Source organism: Melanaphis sacchari, unplaced genomic scaffold (assembly GCF_002803265.2).
Source record: "Melanaphis sacchari strain LSU unplaced genomic scaffold, SCAv2.0 Contig7_pilon_pilon, whole genome shotgun sequence".
Classification (NCBI taxonomy): Eukaryota; Metazoa; Arthropoda; class Insecta; order Hemiptera; family Aphididae; genus Melanaphis; species Melanaphis sacchari.
The window spans coordinates 7934769-7961024 of NW_020271560.1; the positions used below are offsets into that span (position 1 = coordinate 7934769).

A 26256-nucleotide genomic window follows, 5' to 3' on the forward strand; every position below is an offset into this window, starting at 1 on the left:
ATGGGACTGTGAAATGTTCAAAAATTCATTCCATCGAGTGTGCTTTCGTATACGTACAATAATAGTAACGCATCAACAAATACACGAGCACAATTTTATCAGTTGTTACTTGTTTTTAAACCTCATTATACGGCTATGAGGAAAACGTGTACGAATAATATATAAAGCTTTATTTTTATTCTTATCATTACCTCTCATCATACGAATCGCCATTCGTATATTATGTACAAAATAATAACACGTGTTGAACTCTAAAACGCCTAAAAAAACATCTAAAACCATCATTAACAACGGCTTACGCAAAACTATAATAATAATACGCATTTACCTTTCTTTTAGTAAAACCGTACAAAATTAACGTTAGAATCTTGTAAATAATTAGCGATTTCTGTTATATGCGTATTTCATAAGAAATGACAACAGTTTATTCTATTCCACGTTTGGTCAGTTCACGATCAAAATTGTTAAATATACAAACAAAAAAAAAAAAAATAGTAACTTAAAAAATAAAAATAATAAATTATAATTTATTTTTTGAAAAAAAAATCTGTCTTTATTATGTATGCAACAGTTTTCGATTACATAAACACAAATGAATGCACCCCACGTCAGATTTTAATTCATCTTCCTTTTCTTCGCCTTCATTCCACTGTCGAACTCCGAAGTCGATATAACCTTATCCGATTTTCGTTTCTTAAACAGGGCTCCACTGTCGGTCTTGGGAATTTTTCTTTGATTTCTGCAAAACAAAATAGCGAACAGAAATATTAAATATTGTATCGATATTATATGTATTATAACACATAAAATTCTAAGTTCTTAAGAATAATAATTACCATAAAACAGTAAAACTACATCTATTACATCATTTTAAAAAATAAACAATAACGATGTTGTGCGGATATCATTGTTGATCAAATTAATCCTCCCTTTTACTATGTTTCGTCTTTTGTGCGAACTTTTAAAATATTATACCTATGTACCGTCAACACAAAATACAAACATGCACTGTGGTGCAGCAGTTAGTACAGAAGAAGGAAATTCATTTTAAAATCGCTTTTTAAAATTCTACTTGGACAAATGTCATAATAATACAATATGGTGTTGAATCGTGTAAAATTGTGATATTATTTAATACAAACAAAATTAAAATCCTTCAATCATGTGTCTATTGTGTACCTACAGCTTTTCGTATAATATGTTTCAAACAAAGATAACATACGATAACAAAGGCGAAATCGCGATTTAGAAATCGTCTCCAGAGCCATTCAAATCTTCAGATTACAGACTATCATATTATTAGTGTCTAATCAATCACCTTTCCAGCAATCCAACTCTCAGACTAAAAATAGGAAATGGGGCCTCTCAAAGAGTAAGAAAATTGAGCAAATAGACTTCCGGAATCCCGTCAACGGCGAGAATTTCTCCGCTCGTACATTCTGCATGTATGCTCAATTAATTAATTTCTTTTTTATACAATATGTATGAGATGTATATTTTTCCTGAATAAAAAATTCTTGTTTACGAATGCAGTGACCCGTGCCACCGATTTTCACGGAGACGAGGCACATCAGTGACAACGTCAACCAGCTACAACAGCATACGCTCAATGTGCATTATAATAATAATAAGTAATAACTTATTATATACCTACATATTGTTATACAGAATGATTCGTCCATCATTCTCACTCTCATTTCTTTAATAATGAATTTATTTAAATTCTGATTTTTTTTTTAATTATTAAGTATACTTAAGGACCATATTTTCAATTATTTAAATTACCTATATACTATTTAAGGATTGTCTTATGGGCTTTGACGATATAAACTTCCGTTTTTCTAATGAGAAACAACTTTTTTTTTTTTTTGAAAATATTGGAGTATCTGTATCAAAATGTTGGCTAGTAATTTCTAATTTATTGAAGAGTATATACCAAGGATAAAATACGAAATAGATATAATATTATTTGATCTAGTAAAAATATTTATTTTTACAAATCATAAAATGTAGATGGATTAATATTAATTACTTAAGTTTACAAATCATAACTATTTTTCAACCCCATTATTATAGACCTTGTAACTCAAAGTTAAATAACTCAATAATTACTATTTAAAATGTATCAACATTTACAAAAAAAAAATTATCTGATTAATAATTTACCGGAAAAAAATGATAGTTTTCATTCGAAAAATAATAACTTTGTATCACAACGGATAATATAACAAATCTAAATATTTGAAAATAAATAAATACATTTTTTATGTAAAGGCACTTAATAATTCCATTAATCAGGAATTAAATAAAAACATACATGATTAAAGGAAAAAATAATGGTGTGGATACTTGGTGAATCACTCTGCATGTTGTTATAACTTCGCAAAAACTGTTTGTGGTTTTTGTGGCCAAAGTAAACTAACTCTTGTCTTTACGACGATGACGTCGGCGTTCGCGTCTAGTGCGGCGCTCACGACAAACCGTAGAAAATTTAAATTGTCCGTGCAAAAGAGCTGATTAGTGGCGATTACTAAATATAAAATCGCCCCAGTGGTGGCGTGACCTAATTTATAATTTTCTACTATACACTCTTACAACGATCACGCTATACTTCAAATAATCGCCGAGCAGTTTGTCTTATATTATCTGATCGACCGCGGATAAGTTGGTGGTGGCAATGGGGACGGTCAAACGTGTAAAATCACAATTGCGTCACCTGCGCTGATAACGGTTGATTTCAGTTACACAACCGAGAACAGAGCATACTAGTTGGGTCCCAGATTCAAATTGTTTACCAATTAGGTCCTGTCTAAAAAAGCCTGCTGTACTAGTTGGTCCCGAGTTAAAAAGCCTACTGTTCTAAAGTACTAACATTTTCCTTCCCAATTCTACAGACTTAGGACTGTCTAATTAAATCTAGTTATTACAGATATGGTTAAAAATATTAATTTTTTTTGTTATTGTTTACTATTTTATTTTCATAGATTTTTTACTCCTAATATACGAGTATTTCAGATTTTCTGTAAAGTGAAGAATATTACATTGATATTATCATAGAAAAATGATGTGTTTAATTAATTTATTTTTGTATCAGAAGACAATTTTTCTAGTAAAAAAATATTCCAATTATAAACATTTAAAGAGATTTTTGATACCATATAAGATCTAATTGGTACTTTTAATAAATCAAAATGAAGAATTCTCAGAACTTTTTTAAATAATCGGGAATTACAAAAAAAAAATAAAATATTTGTTAACATGTTAATATTATTATTAAAATAATTGTTTAATAACCTTGTTTACCAAAAAATTAGTCTATCTTCATTCAGAATGTTTTATATAGTATACAATAATTTATCATTGAATTAAAGTTTAACAAATCCATTTCAATGACTAACTCATTGAAGTGGTAAATAAAACACCTGGACAGTAGAGCGGTTACCTACTGAACATTTTTTCCATATTTCCATTTAAAAATATATTATATTAAATAACAACAAAAATAAAAACAAATAAACGCCATCATGAATACCAATATACATTATTTAAAAATTATTTTCATTACTTTTGTATATTGTTCTTATTCTCCAGACTAACTAATTATTTTTAAGTTAATTGTAATATTTTATTCATAAATTAAGAAAAACGTTATCATAACACAACTAATTTGGTCATCATAACTAAATCAATTTTTGATATAGGTACCGCTAATATAGAAAAACTACACTTGTGTGTTATAAACTAACTGGAACTATGTCAGTAATTGTAAGTAACTTAAACGAGTTGAAAAAGCCTTACTTTGTATTGTAGTATTTCCCAAGCTTTATGTCAATACTGATAATATTTATTACTATAATGATTATTATGATTAATAAAAAACATATAAATATTAAATAAAATATTTCAACATATAAATTCTAAAATAATATAGAATTTAAATATAATAATTAATAACAATCAAAAAACAAAATATTAATGTTTAATAGGTATAAATAAATATAAAAATCTTGGCTTAGATTTCTACAGGGGTACTAATTTTGAGTTTGAGGGTGACAACGTAAACGTTTTCTTAATTATCCTCACCATCCCCCTATTTGCGCTTATGAGTAAATAACTCCCTACATATTTTAAATTATAATAAAATTGAAGCCGTCGAATTTTATGAGACTTTTACACCCTATGAAATGTACTCGTATTAATCTAATTATTAAATAATACAATTTTCGCGTATTTTTTAAATAAGTTTTAGTTTTTTAGTTAGGTTTGAAATATTATTTTGGTGTAATCGTAGAGGCACCTATATAAAACTAAACATAGAGTACTATCATTTTTGGAGTTTAATTAAGTTCTAAAGAGTTTCTTTTTAAATTCAAAACTTGATTAAATTTTCTTGTTTTTACACCTATTTAATAAAAAATGAAATGTTTATATTTTTTAGTGCTATACTGCTAAAAAAATTTTAGTGTCCATACATTCTCGATCGTCATCTACAGCAGAAATCCAGCTTATTCATACCTATACAAAGTTATCTACAGCTTTGGATAAAAAAAAATTGTTTTTTACAGTATTAAGAATATTGACAAATAATTTTGAGCCTTTCTCTGCAACATAATATATTATAACGGTAAAAGGAGCGTATCAGTCAAGAGTCGTGAGTTCTATGTATAAGTATCACATATAATATATATTATATATCAAGCATAAAAGTATGGGTTGTATTGTAATAAAGGAAAGAGGGTGGATGCGGCGCAAATCCTTTTGTTCTACATCCAATATCTAATATAAGACGTAAATTATTATATTATCATCATCATTATTATTATTGCTATGATTGTAATATGGTCGAGATCCAGTTGAGAAATTAATGGACGACGAGTATCTTGAACAATAAATAAATGAGTGTTTTGAAAGGCTCTTTTGTTATCGTCATGTGTGTTTGCGCGAGCCCGACGTTAACTATCATTATTAACAACCGCGGGATTAAGCGCAACACAACACCCTATTTTATATCACATACATGCGGCGCAGTGTATTACTAGTGATGTTTATTTTTCAAACGTTTCTCATAATTTTATCATGGGGGAGAGGGTTGTTCCAATTCTCTTCACACGCCACGTTTCGCAGAAATCCCTATTATACGGAAAACTCTCTTTGTGCGAAGATGATAATTTATTAATACGATTGGCGCATCTCACACATTTCTAAACTATAGGTACCTTCCATCTAATATGGGTTTATCTTTGTAAGCCACCAACAATAATATAATAATACTCATACGGAATGGAATCTCACCCGAGTATCCGATATATTGTGTCAAATACAATCTTTATTTTCTTCAGCACGTAATTCGATTTTCGCAAAGAAATTCCTTGCAAAGGAATAAGAAATTAAGAATTTTAAAGTTTCGATACGCTATCACTAAAATTAAGTAGATATTTTGTTTTAATTTAACATTTGATCGACTAACATTCAGTATAATATAATATTAGAATTATCTGTAAGTATTAACATTGTAATTAGCAATTACTAATAAAAAATAAATTAAAGTTAAATAAAAAATATTTTCATATTTTATATATTTATAAATATTATATTATTTACATTTAATAACTTACAGAAATACTTTAATACACAGACAATAAACGTGATGCGCACTAATTTTTAATGGCCTAGTATATAATAGAATTCGCATCATACTTTTCATATCATTGACCTCCCATGAAAAAATTAATAATAATAGTGTAATACAACACTAATTAATTAATTTGAAATTTTGACACTGTATTTATTATTATTAGGTATTACAATCGGTTTGATTAAATTAGTTACATTGATGTACACCTAAACTAAACGCAACAACAGTGTAATTATAACCATTCCATTTTTTTGGCAAAGACTATTTAGATGAAAACATATTATGTAAAAGAATACTGATGAATATGCTGCAATAGCTTAATGTTGTTAAATCATTACAACATTAAAACAGTATATAATAATGCTTAAAAAAAAAAAATTGTAAAATTTTTCTAAAATTTATTGATAAACTATAATAGGCCTAGGACAAGTGAAAAAAACCAACCATTGTCTCGGCATAATGTTTATTAGTCGACAACAAAAGAGGATCGGAAAAAGGCCCCCGAACCATTTTAATCATTATAACACAATTGATGATGATGGTAATGATAATAATAATAAGTGAGGCAGCAGTTAATAACGTGTCTATCTGCTGGTGCAGTATATAATATGTATCAAGTTCTACACTATACAATAGTGATCGAGTGAGTATGTGCGCGTATCAAACAAAAGGGTGTGATGCGGCGATAATGATGAAAGGATTTTGTCAGACGGGAGCTGCGACCGATAAACACAGGACCGATGGGGGGCAGACTATGAGAACCCCTGCAGCTACCAGAATTTAAAAACCTTCTCCGTGTACCTATACAGTATACACATATCCTTTTTGTGTTTAAATTTTTTTTTTTTTTCATTGCGCTCGCCTTATAAACAATAAGATTGTTGTTCGATTATAATCAGTGTGCGTCAAGAAATTAATAAGTTTTTAAACAGTGTCGACCCTGGCGGGCGGCAGCCGAAACGAATTTTAAATCCAACTCCAAGAATTAAAAATATCACAAAAAACAAAATAACTATACCTACCTATATGTATATTATGTGTATCAACACTCGGCTTCCCCCGACTAAGTCTGCATTTCTATTAATCACAAATACACACACACCACACACACACTCTATACAATATATTAAATTTACTTTAATGGCATATTATTACTATGAATAACCGCCATCTTTACAAATATATAAAAATATGTATACTTAAATTTAACTCCAATTATTTAAACTAACATCTACTTATAGGTGTAAACTAGTCTAAACTTTTTTGTCATCAAAAAAATTATATAATTATTATTCAAAAAACATTCTATTATACCTTATGAAAATGTTACTTAGATGTAACATATTTTTTTTTAATTCATTAAATTATTTATTTGAATAAACAATTTATTTGTTTGTGTTTTTAAATTTCAAAATATAATTGTGTATCGTTATAAAATTATTTATTTTTAAATAGTCGAAAGTCATGTTTATTCTTACGAATTCTATAATTTATGTTATGCTATTTTTGTATTTTTAAACGCACGTTCCTACTTGCAACTTTCATACATTAAATTAAGTCGTGTTAACATTTGTCCATTCCAACATTAAATAAATTCTTACAAGATATTTAAATCATTAAAAAAATACATATTACAATCCAAAATAAACCTGACACATTTTTATTTATTTTTTCATAGGCGCTTGATTTTTTAATTGCATACAGATTTTAAATATGTACATATTATGTACATTAACTTTTATAACAAAAAGTCACCAAAATAAATATAGGTACTAGATTTCGAGTATACCCTGTTATTAAGTCGGTCATTGTAAAATAAGTGTAAAATTTTAATTTAATAATAAGTTAATGAACTAACGGCTCATATGTTTTTAAAGTATAACAAAGTAACTAAAATTCATCTAAATTATCCAATTCTATCAACATCTGAACTTCTAACTCTTGAAGTACTTATAAATACTCATAACTCATTTACTACTAATCTAAAATTTAAATTTCATACATAGAAGTAAAAACTCCAAAAAGTATCTATATTAAAATGAAGAATTAAAAAGTTATCATTAAAATTTAATTCATATTTTTTAGAAAAATATTGTTTTATAACGATACAAAATAGTGTAAAAAAAAATATTTTTTAAAAAGATAATAGTTTTTGAAATGATGAGTGTCTTCTGTTAAATTGATCACTCGATATAAACGATGTGTTCTCCGGTCAAATGAGTTTACATACCGCATGTTAGTAATAAACTGCTACAGAATTCCCTAACTATACACATAATGCGGCAAATTACATGTTGTTAGTGAAGAAAAAATTATTATATAGTGTCCAAGATCAAAATTACTGGTGATTTGTCAGCAGAAATTAACAAGGGAAATTAAGGGAAATAATTTAATGGGCTGTTGTGATATTGCCAAGAAATAAATGAAACGCGTTTTTAAAGATTTATTTAGGTGCAGTTATATAGTTTTATATAGTGTTCTTTTTTTTTTTTATTGTAGACATAATATCTATATCAAATCGGGACGAATATATAATGTACTCATTTGACTATAATACTGCAGTATGTTACCTATGTCTTTCTTCTCTCACTGTTTATATCGAACCATATAATATTATATTATATATAGGACACGGATGTTATTGCATTTGTAACTTTTTTTTCTACTTTTTCAATTACTTAATTGCTAAATAAATTTAAAATGCGTGTCATGTAAATACGAACTAAAATCTAAAAGTTTAAAGTGCAATTATCTGCAATTTTTGGAATTTTTGAATTTTTATTACAATTATTAGAATTTACTCATTTGTAAAACAATTTTTTTTTTAAGTTTTTCACATAATTTCACTTTTTTAATACTTTTTAAACGGTTTTGTAAAAATTGTTAGAGAGTTTACATGAAAATTTGACGGTAAGCAAATAAGTTTATTTTAAATACACTCCGTTAATATAGCAACCAACGGAGAACGAAGTTTTTCAAGGTATAAAAACTTACTAGCTTCAAATCGAAGGACATCAAATTTTAAAAATTTAAAAAAATTATATACGATTCAATTTTTTAGTCCAATTTTGGGTATATTTTAGTGCAGTATTGCAATCAATTTTACCAGTTTTTTAGTACCACAACATCTGTACTTTATTATAAAGAACATATAACGCGCATTAAATATGATGCATAAATATGAGTAATTATTCAGTGGTAGGTACTCTAAACATAATATTACGATTTTTAACATTTAATTATACATTAACTTTATACTAAATATATATATATACACCGATACTTATGCTACCATAAATTATTTGCCTGTCGATGATTATAAACATGATCAGACTAGAAAGACTTTATTGTATTATACCGTCTGAAAAATTGCCAAGGAGTCTTTAAGAAAAATGGTAGATTAAAGGATTGAGATGAAAGTTGCTCTAAAGATTAACAGTTTATAATAAATTATATCTATCGCTTATTTTTTTTAGGAGCTATTAATATGTAAAGCTATAATAACTGTTTACCTACGTTTTATAAAGTTCTGCACTTATATCCTATCAGTTTAACTCTATAAACTGCAACCAAAGAAGACGGAAGAAAAAAACATTTTTTTCTTTTCACTGCTAGTTTAATACGAGTTTATTAGTCTGTCGATTTTTCAGAATATTTATTTTATTTTATTTAAGGCTATTATATAAACAACTGTTTATTATTTCCCGTTGAATGTCAGTATAGACGGTTTGTAAAGTGTAAGCCCGTACTTATATGTAACCTAATAATAGATAGTAACATAATTTGTTTTATACAATTTTTTACAACGTTATAAAAATATTATACACAAAATTAAAGATGATTTAAAAATACAAGCTATACGTATTTACTAAATCAGCAGTATAACTAGAATAAGTAGTTGTTATAATTACGGTTACTTGTCTATAAAACAAATAGCGGATGTGAAGTTTTTTTTAATTTTTTATAGAACTTTAGTGGGTGTTGATTAATGTTATTTTGCACATGTCATGTTAGTTTAAATATAATATTAATGGTAAGTATAATAACAAAAAAAAAAAAAAACCAGACAATAATTTGATAGTTATTATATAAATATAACAAATATAATAGATCATAATAACTATATTACGTAAGTATGTGTGTTAAAACGAATAATATATTATCATATATTATTTATAAGTATAGCTGTATAGGTGTACCAAATTTATTAATAATTTTACATTCAATTCTTAACAAGACATAGATAACAGCAGATATTTTTACCCTACAAATACAAAATGGATAACTCTGGATTAGTTAAATGACAAATTATTATTCGTTTTTCATACGACAATAGTTATAAGTTGTAACCTATATATTGCTATTGAATTTATAATTTATATACAAATACCTATTCTGTACACAACAGTTCAACTCTATTATACATTCATGGTAAAAGAATTATTAGAATACTTTCGTTTATATTTTTTTAGAGTTTATTATAATTTATAATATATTATAGGTATACGGTCGATGGAAAAAGAACAAGAAAAATGTTCCAATCGTCCTTGAAGATTATGTGGCGCATATGCGGTTACATAATCGGGAAACCCAAGGCGCACATCCAATCGGTAATTGGTCCGAGCCAAATAATTGGATATCTTATTGTTGTTTACCCTCCCCCTCCTCAATACCCAGAGCCCGATTTTCCAGCTGAACCGCTCTGACAATAACAATTGACCTGTAACCAAAATCTTTTCAAGTACGCATCGCCTAGGCATTGTTGCTGCAAACTGTAGAACTAATAACAAAATAAATAACAATCGGATCTCATATTATATATTATTATGACTTGCGACGACGAAGACACAATATCTATAATAGATCGTTTCAGAAACGTTTCATCTTCCAGCCGGAAAATTAAAAAAATAATCCTATGACGCAGCTTAAGACGTATAATATATTATGTATGAAATGTATTATTATTACATCATATTAAATCAGTAATAAGCTTGACAACAACACAATGTAATTCTTTTTCATTTTAAATTATATAGTACACAGTAATTTCTAAAATATGGGTACTTAATTTTATTGGTTATATCGTGTTATATTGTATAAACATTGTACCAACAAAAAAAATAAATAAATAAATAAACACTAAAAATGAATAACGACAACGATCAAGTTTAACAAAGAATGAATAATAAATTATTAAATAATTAGATTTATTATGAATCAATAAATAACGAATTTATTTATAAATTTAAAGAAAGACAAAAGTGAAAGAAGGAAAAAATGGTAATCAACTATATAAAATTTCGACTTTTATTTGATGCGGAAATACGGAAAATGAACAATTAATTTTTAAGTAAATACTTTTTGAAAAAGTTAACTTAAAAAGACGATAAACAATTTTTAATCACTTTTTGAATAAGCCAATAATTTTAATAGACATGACATTCAGATTTAAAATAATAAAAATCATAACTGTAATTATTATAATCAATTTTGCTGTAATATATGAATTAAATTTCAATATTCAATTTGTAAGAATTCTGCTCAATTATGTACGGCATTGTAGTACCATACCAAACACTTAATTACTTAGAATATTTTTTATAATTTTATATAATAACTAAATACCAGCAAAAAAATAAATAAAATACTTATAAAATATTGAAATCTATTTTCGTAAAAATAATAAACTTCAATATTTATTTTTAATCCTCGTGACTTAGCACTACAGTATTTAATTGAACGCGTAATCACTGGTAGTCCTAATCGGACACAGCGCATCTACACTGTATCCTGATAAATTTAATAATATAATCCGTAATATGTATAATGTAATACTATAGTATTACGATAATATTGTAGAAATATTTGTATATTTTAACAACACGTACTAAAATGTCGAGATAAATGTCCAAACAATTCAATAAACATTACAGTAACTTATTTATACATATCGTTAGCAAATTACAGACGAATTCATTTTCTATCATAAACAATTTTGATTTACATTGAATTTTCCAATTGGTTATTCAAAATATATTGAACAGTACAGAGGAACAGTACTACTTATATACAACAATATGCAGGTAGCATAGAATCCATCATCTTAGCCAGGAAAACAAATTAAGAGTAATTTTTCAGTAAGCTGAACACAGTAATCATACTACAATCATTTACACAATAGAAAGTGGAGTGTTAGAAAGAAAACCGTTCCATTTTCACACTTTTGCTGTCATCCTTTGTGTTTGAAATCGATTATTACATAGTTCGGAACAATCGGGCACTTAAAGAAAAACGGTGCAAATCTTGAGGCCAGAAAAAACGAATATTTGTTAACATTTGGTTTCGAGTCAAACAAGTAAAGCTGTACACATTGAGCCAATACCGTGAATATTTTGATTGCTAACATCCTCCTCTCACCTGTTTTTGATCTATTATTTTATTTCCTAAAAATAGTTGCAGCAATGCACATCTATAGCTCTAATTTATTTAAATTGTCTTGGTTTGGTACCAAATTAGTATTTGATACCTTAATATAACAGCATAATAACCTATGCCTAACAGTAGCTTACTTAAATACGCCCAAGGTCTAATCGCTTATTATTCTTAAATTTTTGATTAACACATAAAATATATTTATTTATTACAAATATTAAACTACTGCAATTTGATTACCTTGAATATAATATGACATAACAAACTGTAATTTATAATGAAACGTTTTAAGGCCAAAAATGATTTCACTTAACGTTCAAAACACTAACAATCGTATTTTATGAATCAATTACCTAAACCAAAGAAAATGTTTAAAAAAATAAACTTAAGAGTTGTATTTCCATTAACAATTTTCCAGTCCACCAGACCTTATCAATATTACAACTGAACAAATCATGAGCGGTTGTGAAAAATCATATAAAATTGTATAAAATTCAGTCAAACTATTGTCATTATTAGGCTGAGACTGAATAAATAACATAATGATTTAAGTTACATGTTTAAGAGGTATACAAATATTTTTAATTTTAAGGTTTAGAAATTAGAAATTAAATACATTCAGACTAAATACTTTTTGGAATATCATACAAGAATAAAAAAATATTTTTACTCTCAAATATCTCAATCATTTCAAAATGAAATACTAATCCAATACACCTACTATTCAGCTTTAAATTTTATTACTGAAACGTAAAAATTACCAAAGTATTGAATTTTATTTTATTATTAGTATAAGTTATTTTATTATTATTATAATACTAAAAAATAATTATACATTGTAACTCAAACATAATATTATGTCTTTCTTTGGTATTCTTAACTTACCAAAGACTGTAATTATTCCTATTTAATATTTTAACTTTTAATTATATTTGTTTAAACAATTTATATAGTTTTTATACTTTTCAGAATAATTTAAAAGATATTTAAAAATGATATGCTTTTATCATAGATTCATAGTTAATAATTTAATATACTTATTCTTAAATAACTAATCTAAAGATGTATCCATATTTCTTTTTAAAAATTGTTAAGATTTCAAAACATATTAAAGTATTTAATAATATAACTAGCATTGTGCAATGTTAATAAAATCATTTTTTTTTTTTTTTTTAATAAAAATGAAAAATTCATTTTCACACTATAAAAAAATTATTTATAACTAAAATATTGATACATCTTTATACTTAATAAATTTAATATTTATATTAAGTTTAAAAGAATAATTTAATAAAATTTACTAACTTCATTCTAGGATCTTTCTTTGGTTTACCAATTCCTCCAATTATTCTTGGTGCATCTCGTATAGCAAAGCTTTTAGCGTAATGACCAAGATGGCAATCTTTGAAATTAAAAACTTCTCGACTACTTTTTGGATAACTTGCATAAGATCTAACCCATGACTTGAAAGCTGCAATAAACAATTAAACAGTAAATAATTGAGTATTGAATACTAGCGACAATTATTAGTAAAAATTGGTATTTGTGTAGTAGAAATCTAATATAGGTTTATTATTTATTGTTAAATATTATATATGGCTCAAGGATTTAAAATAATAAAATTCAGTTAAATTTTTATAGCATTACATAACATAACTTATATAATATGTTCAAATGTGTCGACAATTAAATACATGTATCTTCTACAATATATTTTAACTCACTAGTACAGTGATTTCTTCTATACTACATTCTAGCACCCTTTTTAGATTTAAAAAAATGTCATAACCCCTCTCCTATAAATTAAAAAAAATTATCGCCTTTTTTTATATGCTTAACAAATAAACTATTTAATATTTGGAATAACTACTTTTTTATTAATGATAATAATTATAAAATATGAATAATAGTAAATTATTATATATGCCTCCCCCCTTAGATTGGGAAACACTGCACTAATATGTGTATATTGTGACAAAACAAAAAAAGTTGCATATACAAATTAATATATTACCATGACTATTGATTTAATTTAAAGCATTTAATGTACATTAAATTACTAAAGTACTAAATCACAAGTGAAATAAACAAACGAAAATAGTAAAATTATAAACTACATTTAATATTAACACTGATCATGTACTTAAATTAAAATTGTATGTATTTAATGTATTGTAGTATCTGTTTATCTATTATCATATAAAATAATTGTATAATAAACATAAATCACTGTATTTTACTTCTTGCAGGTGTTAATTAATAAATAAATAATTATCTCACTAACACCAAAAGTATTTATTGTTAATAATGATTATGATAATAATAGTATATACCATTACACCCCAATTCATGAAGACGATCTTGTTCGAGTACTGCTGTTTCAAAGCGAGATTGCAATATATTAGCTGCCATTTCAACTGTTTTAACATTTTCCTGATAAAAAATAAAAGTTTTATAACAAATACATTAAATTCAGGTGTATTTTGATTAATAATTTTAATATACTTACACCTTCAAATTCCATTGTGAGAATTGATGTCAAACATTTATCCATTTTTAATTCAGAGGCTCTAAAATATAAATACAATAATTTAATACTTTATAAAAATAATAATAATAATAATATGATTACTAATTACTAAAAACAAATATTTATTAATAAGTTTTTTAGTATAAAATGTAATTTATATGTTTCTAAAGTTTCTTATGGTCTACTAATTAGCATTTGGATTTAGGTCTTACATAATAGAATGATCTTGAAGTTTAGCTATAAACATAGCTTCATGTGGTGTCAAAAATAATGTCGCTTCCCCCTTCTGACCAACTCTTGCAGTTCGACCAACTCTGTGAACATAATCTGTGGGTGTTATTGGAGCATTATACTGTATTATACGATCTACTAAAGGTAAATCTAAACCTCTTGATGCCACATCCTGAAAATAATTAATAGTTAATCAATACAATAATCTAACCACCATATTTACGCAAATTTACTTAAGGCTATTTTTATTTATTTTTTTAATAATAATAAAAGTTATAAGTAAACACTAAATATTTCAAATACTGTAATTAATAAAATATTTTTACATTACTGCATTTTGATAGAAAAAATCAAGATAATAATGACAAAATCATAAAATAAATATTTTTACTTTCTCGTTACTTATAAATTTTGATATTTATATAACACACAATGAATCTTTGTAGAAAAGCATTATTACTTTAATATTAATAATTTTTATTTATGATTTGAGTCCATGGAAATATTCTTTATTATAAGCTATCTTTTTTATATTGAAATTGATCAAAAAAAAAAAAATACTGTTTTTTTTGTAAATAATTCAACTGACTCTTGGTACATAAATTAATAATCAAAATAAATTATTATAACCTAGAAATTAAATAACATACAGTGCAAAATAAAACTCCATGATCAGCAGCTTTAAATGATTTAAAAACTTCCATACGTTCTACTTGAGTCATATTACCATGTAGTTTGAACATGGTTAAGCAAGTTAAAACAGTGGTTAATAATTCTGTATAAAAGTCAACCATATCTTGAGTGGCCATAAAAACTAATGTTTTACTTGAAATTTGGCCTTTCTGTGAAAATAAATATAGTTATTAAACAATTTTTATACCAAAATAGTTTTTTAATTAAATAAGTTTTTACTTGTAATTTTTGTAACAAAACACCAGAAAGTGTAACTAGTCTTAATTTAGGAGGAGCTAAAACATAATATTGTAAAAGACTATCTGGTATTGCTAAACATTCTGAATCTGTATCCCCTATTGAAGATGCATCAATATAAACAGGATCTTTCAAAGACAATCCTGCAAGCCGTTGGACTCCTTCAGACAAAGTTGCTGATAATAAAGCTGTTTGTCGAGGTATAGACTCATCACGATGTTCATTAATAATAGATAAAATACTGTAATATAAATTATTAAATCAAGTCATCAAGATTGCATTTCATTATATTACATTGTAAATACTTCTACTACATTTTTATTTAAATAAATATTAAAATATCTTTACCTTGTGATATCTTTTTCATATCCAAGATCAAGCATTCTATCTGCTTCATCTATTATCAACCACTGAAGTGATTTAAAAGATATTGACTTGGTATTCTGTGCGTGGTCTAATAATCGTCCCGGTGTTCCAATAAGTATTGTGATGCCTTTTCTCATACGTGCCTTTTCAGATTTTCTTTTTTCACCACCCGTAAACATACCAGGTACAAGCCATGTGTAAGGCTTCAAAATCATTTTTTATTTTTATTAATATAATATTTATAACTTTATATATTTTTATAATCTTACCTTTAATAACTTGACAAAATTTTCATAGGTCTGTAATGCTAATTCTCTAGTTGGTAAAATGATTAGTGCCCTAAGGCCATCAGTTCGAGATAATTTTGGTCGAATCTTATGTAACGACTCAATAAGCGGAACAGCGTACGCAAATGTTTTACCACTACCTGTCTCAGATTGGACCATTGCATCTTTACCAGATTGTAAGATTGGAATTGTTTGACTTTGAACTGTTGTCAATTTTGTCACTCCTAACGTTTGTTCTAAATTTGCAATCTATTACCAGAAAAAAAAAATGGAAAATGATAATTAGGTATAAATAGTATAATTATACTAAAAACTTAAGTATTATCCAAATAACATAAATAATAGATAATTAAATTTTAAAAATTCAAGTCATAACCTTATTTCAATAATTATACCTAAACTATAATTTATTTAAATAACACATAAGTACTTGAATATATAAAATAATAGTGAACAAGAATAATTCATCATTCAAATTAATATTTATAATTTGTTTAAAATTTGAATGGATTATTAATTCTCCAAAAACATGTTGAACTGATAATTATTATGATATTAACTTACATTATAATCTTTTAAACTCAGTAATTATAAATTGTTTGGTTTTAAGCTTAGACATATTATCTAATTAATTAAGCTAGTTTAAAATCTATTCAAACCAAATTATTATTTATGGTTAATAGCACAAATTATTAAGACTGAATCCATCATAATATGAACATTTGATTATCGACTCATTCAAAATCAAAAAAATAATCAGTAAGTAATATAATTTATTTTAGATCATTTGTTGTTTCAAAACTAGTATTAATAAGGAACATCTAATGAAACCTATTATTTAAAATACAATTAATACTTTATGAAAATAATCTAAAATTAATACATTATTGCACACCTATATAAAAATATCAATAATCTAAATAAAAATATATATTCTTAACAAACCATATGTGGATGCAGATCAGTTAAATCTTTATACGTTGAGGTGGAAAACAATGAATTCTTATTTTTATTAATAGCTTGAATGTCAACTTGCTTATTAAGTATGGCTACAGGTAATTGTACTTCTGGGTTATTTCTAAACATTGAAGACACATATCCACTTTTTTTGTCATTGTTATTTCTCTTTTGATTATTTGAATGTTTTCCATTTAATCTAGCATCATTGCCTTTCTCCTGGGAACAAAAAAAAAAAACATTATAAACAAATAATATACAACAAGATTTTGTAAAAAATGTATCAGTCATTTTTACTTTTCTTGAAAAATTTGATCTTCTATTAACACCAAACACTTTCGAGTTTACAGGATCTTTTTCGCGATTAATGATACAGTCATTTTCTAGACCGTCGCCAAACTCGTCACAATTCATATTAAATAGATAATGTAAAATCAGATGATACGTAATTATTTAAAAAACTTGATACAAAATATTGATTCGTTAGTCGTTACATTAAATAGTATGTTTTAAACAAACCAAACTCAATAATTAACAAAAATACAAATTTCTACTTTGGATTCCTATCAGTAACCTTAAAACAACACGTGCAATCACAATGATAAGAACAGTTAACAATGTTGATAACAAAGAAACAACTTGATAACAAGTGTAACATTTTAAAGTAGATACTATCTACTTTTTCGATTATTTCATTAGATTATTCCCATCACTAGTAGATAGGTAAACAAAATAGAGGTGCGTTAATTCGTAGATCTAAATAATATTCTAATTCTATTCGTAATTTGTAAAAGTAGCAAAATGTCAAAAGCCTATAAATAAAGATAAATGTATAAGTTATTTAATAAAATAGTGGAAATGGCAATGTCTATGACAACTAGAAAAAAGGTCATCAGATTAAAAAAAGCATAGAAAGAGCAAAAATAAAAAACATTTTGATTCGATTACAATATTATTCGAAAGAATTGTCAAAATTAAACTATATTAATATTTAAAAAAAAAAAAATTAAATATCAATATCGATATCGATATATCGTTGTTTTTTGGGGAAATATTATCCATATATCGATATATCGAAATAGTGATATATCGATTTTGACATCGGTTTTCGCATCCCTATTTTACAAGCCCACATTCTGATATTCATAATAATATATACAGGACCGGTCTCAGGGGTGGACAAATAGGGTGACTGCCCAAGGCGCCGATGTATCATGGTCCATGGACACCATTTAAATACGAAATATATAATGTTTTCCTGTATAATTTTTCAATAATAATAAAAATAGAATTTAAAAACAACTCAAAGTCACTATATATATTATATAAATATAATATTAATCAATAGTACCTAACTATTCTAGGTATTCTATATCTGTGGAACATCTTATGAACTTAATTTTTTTCCTGACTTATTCTTCATATATTTCTTGTATGAAATGAGAAGTAGATTTAATTATATTTTTATTTTTTCTATTTAGATATGTTTAAAATTGGTAACAGTTTTTACGCAAAAGTACAAAACCCGTACGTTGACAACTAAGGTTTTACATTGTTGTGGTGCTGTAAAACAACCAAAAAATGATCTAATATTATAGGTATTATATCCATGGACCATGATCTGAGCTAAACAGAATATGGTTCGGCGTCAAATCAGTCACACACTCACACTAGTCGCGATGGTATATAAGATCTATGTGATCTTCGCTCAGGAGACTAAAAAATGACTGTATAATTAAAATTTCAATCGTCCCGTTGCACAGAAATTAGAAATCACCATTATTAGTCATAATGTCCATAACAAATTACTATTAATATTATAGTATAGTATAATCAAATTTTTTTTTTGAAAATTATAATAATTATTTATTTATATTTAAGTGTACACTTTTAATTATTGTTACTTTTTTAGTTTACATATTCTGGCTGATAAATATATAAAAAAAAAAATCAGAAAGTTGTTTGTAAAACGTATATAATGTATATTTTTGCCTAATTTACTTTATAAGAGTTTATAATTTCTGTAATCTAACATTTTATTAATCGCCAATCCATATTTACTTTGAATAAATCTTACATTTACTTTAAGATATGACATCATATATGCCATGTTTTTGTCCTAGTTTAACGTGTTTTGCATGCTATGTAAGGGCAGTTTTTAGAGCAATCATTTTAATATCCAATCCTGATGAACAATCAATTACCGATCATATAATGGTATAATAATTAATAAAAAATTCTAAGAATCATTTGTATATACAAATATAAATCTTACGTGTATAAACAATTATAATTATTTATTATTCATCTACGTTTATTTCAATATATAATTTATTTAGGATAATTATACGAGTGCAAAACGGCCAAACATCAAAACTGTTTTAAATTTTTTACTATCAAATCATATGCTTGAATCCAAATTAGAATACACAATTATTGGGAATAATCCAGATAGATGTGCAGTCAACAATTCAAGTAGGAAATAAGTGTAATATTATACTTAATTTGTTAGTTTGTAAGTTAAAATGTAATACACATATTGCAAAATATTAAAGTGATAAGTGACAACTAATTACACAAAAACTATTTTTGAATGTGGAAAAAAAAAAAGAAAAAATTTAGAAAACGATTAATATAGTTTCAATATTGTGGTGTCTTATTTAATTTGGATAATTTATGATTAAATCATTCTTGAAAATTAACGGTTAATTAACAACCCGCCAGAAAAATATATCTTATTTTCAAATTAAGAGAAAAATATCTAATTTCTGACTGCATATCTTTCATTCTCTTCTTTAGTCTAAATCAAATCTCAAAATCAAACTATTTCAAACTACTAAATTATAGGAACTAAAATAAACTATTATAAAGCTAATCAAATCAAGTTGACCTAAACGTCCTAATATATACCTAGGTATTTGAAAAAAACAGCTCTTTAAATGATATAATTTTTAAGCACAATACGTTATGCATAAAATATTAAATATCTCCCTATACACGGTACGTCGGTACATACGCACAATATATATTATATTATATATCTATAGTGAATTTTATCAGCTTATACAACTGAACTCTAGGTATATTAAATTGAATTCGTTTCATTTTTATTGTAAATATTATGATACCAACAGAGCCAGGTCCAACGCCCCATGGAGCAAACAATTTTTACCACTTACACCTCTACCCCTTTCTCAAAACCAGAAAAATTTGTTTCAGTATTTTAACTTATTCAATATTTATGTATTCATAAATACACCTAAATAAATAACTTTTAAAAAACGATTTAACTTAATTGAAAATATATTACTAGTAAACATTAATAAGTTAAATAATTATAATACTTAATAGATTTATAGTATTATAATCAAAATTGTTTATAATTATCTTATGATTTATAGTTTAAAAAAAAAAATGAAATTATTTTGTAGGTATCTATTTAAATATCTTTTATTTTGGATTTCGTTATAGCAAATGTATGAATTAGTTCTTCCCACTTAATATCTTTAACCAAATCAGATTCAATACATAATATCGACAAATTAGAAATTTTTTCATGAATTTAAAATGATCGTAAATAATTGTATGCACGATGTAATAACTAATTTATGTAATAAAGCAAATGATAATATTCCTTCTATTCATTTTTTACAATGCTTTTAAAAAATATTAATTCTTCTTCAAAATCTGTATTTATAAATCTAAATTATAAAATTCAACAAGATATTTTTACCTTTTATTCAAATATGTTATCATATCATATATCTCATTGTCTAAGTTTAATATGAATCCAAATATATCATTGATTTCAATATACATTTCCATTCTTGTATTTAATGGAAAATCAATAATGACAATAATCAATAACAAAAAGTTTATTTTCAATTTTTTGATCCCAGTAAAATTAATTTTATTTGGGTTTAAATCGTAGATATGTAATTTTGATTAATTTTTTTTTTTGTTCTGATTGTTAGAGATGAAAATGACTCACTAGTCACTACGACATCGAATTTTAGATTCTTCTAAAAATATATAAAATTAATTCATAATATTTTGAATTTGAATATAACCTTTCAATGAACGAAATAGAGATATAACTATAGATTAATCGAAATTCTATGATTGTAATGTTTTAAAAATAATATCAAAACATTTTGAAAACGTTTTTGTGAGTCCGCTCATAAAAAGCTTACAAGTTACAGTAGGTATACTCTTATATAATATATTCTATATTTCTATGAATTGTAAATCGTAATCAAAAACAATAAGATATATTAGACAGTAATATCATCAATATGCAGATTTCGTTCTAAATTAGAACTTCTAATGTAGTATGGTCTGTTGTTCTATCATTTTATGTAATCATAAATATGATTTTCGAAAAATTTACAACAAAATAAAGGCCCAGAAATCGTTTTTTTTTTAACAACTCACGTTTCATGCAATACCTGGGTGAAGAAATAAGTTTTGAATTTCAAAACTTCATATCCACCATTAGGATGTGATGGCAGAAAACCATGAGCACAAAAATACAGGAAAAATATGAAAATTTTTTCTAAAATGATCCACTGTCACTTTTTGCCGTTTTTTTTTTTTAAATCAATTATCACGATTTTTTAGATAGTAGACTCTACTATAAGTAGAGTATTTACAAAGTTGTCGGGGATATACTAAAACCTTTGATGCACTGTTGCTCTACAATTTTATGTAATCATTTATATGATTTTCGACAATTTTTCAACAAAAAACACCGAAAAACCGTTTTTTTATTAACAACCCTTTTTTCATGCGATATTTAGATGAAGGAAAAAGTTTTGAATTTCAAAACTTCGTATCCACCATTAGGTATGAATGTGTGATTCGTGTAATTGCGTTTATTTTTTATCACGTATTGTTGGAATTAGACAATTGACAATGTTATAAGTAGAGTTTTAATGAAAAATTTTAATTTAATTTTGAAATGATTTTAACTTACTTTTAATAAAAATTTTTAAGTATTGAACTAAAAAAAATATTTATAGAAAACCATTGTTACATTTTATTTTTCAAATAGGTAGTTTAAATCTTTTGCTGCCTGGAGAAAATGCCTTTTTTCTTCTGCAACTGGGTTAACGCGGCCCTGGATACTAATTATAGTTATAATATACGCTATATTTAGTATACTAAATATTTATTATTCGTATAATTGTGTTCTATACGTGATGGATATTTTTATGTTTTATAGACGAGACTCGTGTATCGCTCGGAGAACACATTGCTGATGTTCCAACAGAAGTAACATTCAGTAGCGTTCTCGATGACGGCTCAAGTCATAGAAATAATAATCGACACGTTGTCGCACGCTTGAATTTTGTGTGCAACGTATGCAATAAATCGTGTTTATCTGCGGCCGGACTTGGAAGCCACCGCCGAGTTCACCGATCGTGATTTCCACATGTAGAGAGTAAATACATGCGGATGATTCAACGTGTTTTCCTTTAATAATAAATTAATTTAAATTCTTATTTTTAATATTTTTAAGTTTATTTCAAAGAACATAATTACATATCATTTAAGGAACAGCCAATGGTGATATTATATGATAATTATCCTTTTCTATTTAAATTGTTAAGCAAGCGATTTCTTGAAAATATTGATGTATCTAAAACAAAATTAGAAACAAGAAGTAGTTTATTGAGTTGTTGGGTATTTAACTTTAAGTAGCCGTATAATATGTGCTGATGACAATACGTTTAAAAAATTTAAGAAGACTAAAATTATTTAAAGATTTTAATATTATTACTTTTAGAGGTAACCGCTTTCTGTCAAAGTGACTTCCACCACGCGTGGCAACGTGACCGTTTTAAGTTAAGCCTTTAAGGGTTATACATATTACTTTAATTCCAATTTTCGTAAAAATATATTAATTTATTAACTAGATTTTTTTTGAAAATAGTAATGATTAATATTTACGCATAAATCACTTCATCTCACCACGTGGCACAGGTTTTCAAGTAATATAATTGTACCAGTGTGTTCCCTCAACAGCCCCAACGTATACTATAGTGTCTATCTGTTGTCTGATTATGTGTATTCATAGGTAATATTTATACCAAGAAACTACAATTCAAATATACGCAATTTATAACTAATATATTTAAATCAATGGCAGTATCAAAATATATTATCATAAATCTTTTGCTAGTAGTATGGAATATATACAAAATTTATGGCATATATTTATTTGCCTCTAGAGAAAATATATCCAATCTAATGACATATCGGCCATATCACACATATATATATAAATAACATTCAATTATTAAAGTACCTCTACCTATTATAGTAAACTACATTAACAATTATATGCGCAATTGTTTCCGTTAATAATTGCCCGATAAACCACGGCGATATGTAAAAAAAAAACAATACTTTTACCCGATTTATAATATAACGGTAACAACGCAGTTTAGTGAAATTAGTGAAAGTATTTTGAACCAATTGTTTATCATATTGAACATAAACACACAATCGTTTCTATGGTGTACATGACATATTGTCACTTGCACTAAAATACTTACAGGTATTACACGTAATTACACGTTTAGGTATAACGTTATTGCTGTCTACACATATCATACAATTTTAAGCTTGCAACCATTTGTCAAACATCGTTGACGTAAGTAACTATGTATATTACTATAATAGAGTAAGGTGACCATACGTCCCATTTCAAACCAGATTGTCCTTTTTTTGATCATCATGTCCCGTTATCCCGACAAACTCCAAACGGCACGCTTTTTATTCTGTTTTTTAAAAGATGGTATCGTTTTAATCCTACAGTTATTTTCATTTATTAAATAATGTTTGTAAAAAAAATATCAATGTATTAAAAATAAAATAATAAAACATTTTTAAAAAGGAACAACATATTATAATTATTATTTAATTATTTTAATAAATTGTAACTTAAATGTAATTGGAAAAATAAAAAATTATCATTTAAAAAAAATTTGTTTGTCCCGTTTATTATTTTTATAAAAATGGTCTCCATATAATAGAGTAACCCAACTATACAGCCTATTGTAGCAATTTTCCAACATATGATACTATAATATTAATAATATTATGAAATATAAATTATAGATATTACAAATATGACTAATCTGTAACAGTTTCAATAGTTTGATTTAAGTTTAAATATCTTCAAATAAGTTTACTGGGAGGAGTTGTGATAATATAAGTTTAACACGTAGTTAAGGCGCTAATCTATTGTTTTCGGTTATATGCCTAATTGTATATAACTATTGGGGAAGATAGGGGTGGGGCGAGAATTTTCATTTTTTATACTTAACTGCGTGTTGTTATTTATAATTATGATATACAATCATTATAGCAATCTATATTTAAATATTTTTACTACAAAGTTTTTTATAAAATAAAAATAACTAGAAAAATCTTCATTTTAAATAAATAACATAAATTATAATTAAATTAATTAAACCGTCATTTTTATTACACCATAACTATTAATATAGTGAAAAAATAATTTATAAACTATTATAATTTATGACAGTTCTAAGTCTGTAGTGTAGGTAGGTACTTTATTTCTAAATATAATGTATATTAAGTAGTCAGGTAGATATTTTTCGAAAATAAATCAAATATTTTTATCTATTTTAACCTACTGACTAATTGCTTCCTTTATATCAACAGTTTTTCTTTTTATCTTGCTAATTTTTGAAGCTATCTAATCAAAATGTACATATTAGATTAAAGATTTTTTTTATGATCCATTAAAATATTTTCGATAAAAACATATTCTTAAAAAAATCTCATACAAACATAATTTAATTAAAGGCTTGCACCATGGTCAAGTGAACAAATTTCGTAACCATTTGGAAATTTAATTACATTTTTAAAACAGGAAAAAGCTGTACAAGAACTGCCAAAAGGTATTATTCAAATTAAATTTATTGGATAAAATTAATTGTATTAAAAACTAAATATATTTAAAAGTGAGATTAAAAAAATTAGTTTTTAGATAACTTATAGTCCAAAATAAATAATATATATGTTGACGCATGATATTATTTTATATTATTATTTTGTATTTGTGTCGGTTTCGTTCGGTCTTGATAAAGGCGAAATGTGGCCCGATCCCGATAACATTATTATTATTATTATTATTATTATTATCACGGACTAAAATTATATTGTGTGACTTTGAGTCAGTCGCGTACAATCAATGTAATCGGCACCGTCTCGCCAAATTTCAATAAAGCGAGATTTTTAGTGTAAGTAAAGTGCGTTCACTACTATTATTTAATCCTAATTACTCCTATCCGAGAACCAAAAAATAAAAAAAGCGTTACAGTCCACAACATGGTCCTTCGACGACGGATAGCGAGTAATTTAGATTAATTTAGAGTAAAAAGGTTTAAATAGTGCGAAACCACGTGTACGCGAACTCAATAAGTTAATAAACGATTTAATAACAAAGAGAGTTATTAGTGCATTGGAGTTGGATGTTGGCTGATTGGGGCAAGGAGCGTGCACCGTCGTCAATTCAAAAAAGAGGTAAGAGATCTCCAATTTCCTTAATACTTAAATACTTGAAATTTTTTTTATATCGTGGTAAAAATTCCTTATATCTGGGCTTTACCCGGGGTGAGAGTATAGGCGACAATATAATCGATTAGCACGTCCCTATCAGTATTTTATTTGCGACAGAAAATAGTGAACGTATATTCTCTACATCGTAAACCAATTAGTGCGTATTTGGCAAGAGAGAGATAAGATAAGTGATAGTCGACAATTAAATTTACGGTGGGCGATTGCGTTACGTCAATATTATAAAAGTTTTTATTATCGTATAAAATAAGAAATATTATACGAATAAAATAGAA

The 26256-nt window shown here is 25.9% G+C and overlaps 2 protein-coding genes across 2 annotated transcripts; one reads left to right on the forward strand and one right to left on the reverse strand.

The window, feature by feature from the left end:
• Positions 1 to 507: 507 nt before the first annotated feature.
• Positions 508 to 17782, reverse strand: LOC112601892 (probable ATP-dependent RNA helicase DDX31). The gene is made up of 11 exons (XM_025349755.1): positions 17666 to 17782; positions 17357 to 17587; positions 16394 to 16660; positions 16107 to 16327; positions 15741 to 15999; positions 15479 to 15670; positions 14810 to 15000; positions 14577 to 14637; positions 14401 to 14500; positions 13373 to 13538; positions 508 to 739 (listed from the first exon to the last, which is right to left on the reverse strand). Exons 1-11 carry the CDS (start codon positions 17780 to 17782, stop codon positions 616 to 618), a joined length of 1929 nt encoding a protein of 642 aa, XP_025205540.1. The 3' UTR covers positions 508 to 615.
• Positions 17783 to 19459: 1677 nt separating this feature from the next.
• Positions 19460 to 22795, forward strand: LOC112601637. The gene is made up of 3 exons (XM_025349346.1): positions 19460 to 19585; positions 19708 to 19843; positions 22593 to 22795. Exons 1-3 carry the CDS (start codon positions 19460 to 19462, stop codon positions 22793 to 22795), a joined length of 465 nt encoding a protein of 154 aa, XP_025205131.1.
• The last annotated feature ends 3461 nt before the right edge of the window (positions 22796 to 26256 follow it).

What these genes read in the sequence shown, in the direction of transcription:
- LOC112601892 (XM_025349755.1), bottom strand. Translation starts at nt 17,782, where the DNA reads ATGAATTGTGACGAGTTTGGCGACGGTCTAGAAAATGACTGTATCATT. An exon ending in GATCAAATTTTTCAAGAAAA is followed by an intron (nt 17,588 to 17,665) that starts GTAAAAATGACT and finishes TTTTGTTCCCAG; the next exon opens with GAGAAAGGCAATGATGCTAG. An exon ending in TCACAATGGAATTTGAAGGT is followed by an intron (nt 14,501 to 14,576) that starts GTAAGTATATTA and finishes ATTTTTTATCAG; the next exon opens with GAAAATGTTAAAACAGTTGA.
- LOC112601637 (XM_025349346.1), top strand. Translation starts at nt 19,460, where the DNA reads ATGACATCATATATGCCATGTTTTTGTCCTAGTTTAACGTGTTTTGCA. An exon ending in CAATTACCGATCATATAATG is followed by an intron (nt 19,586 to 19,707) that starts GTATAATAATTA and finishes TAATTTATTTAG; the next exon opens with GATAATTATACGAGTGCAAA. An exon ending in ATGTGCAGTCAACAATTCAA is followed by an intron (nt 19,844 to 22,592) that starts GTAGGAAATAAG and finishes TATGTTTTATAG; the next exon opens with ACGAGACTCGTGTATCGCTC.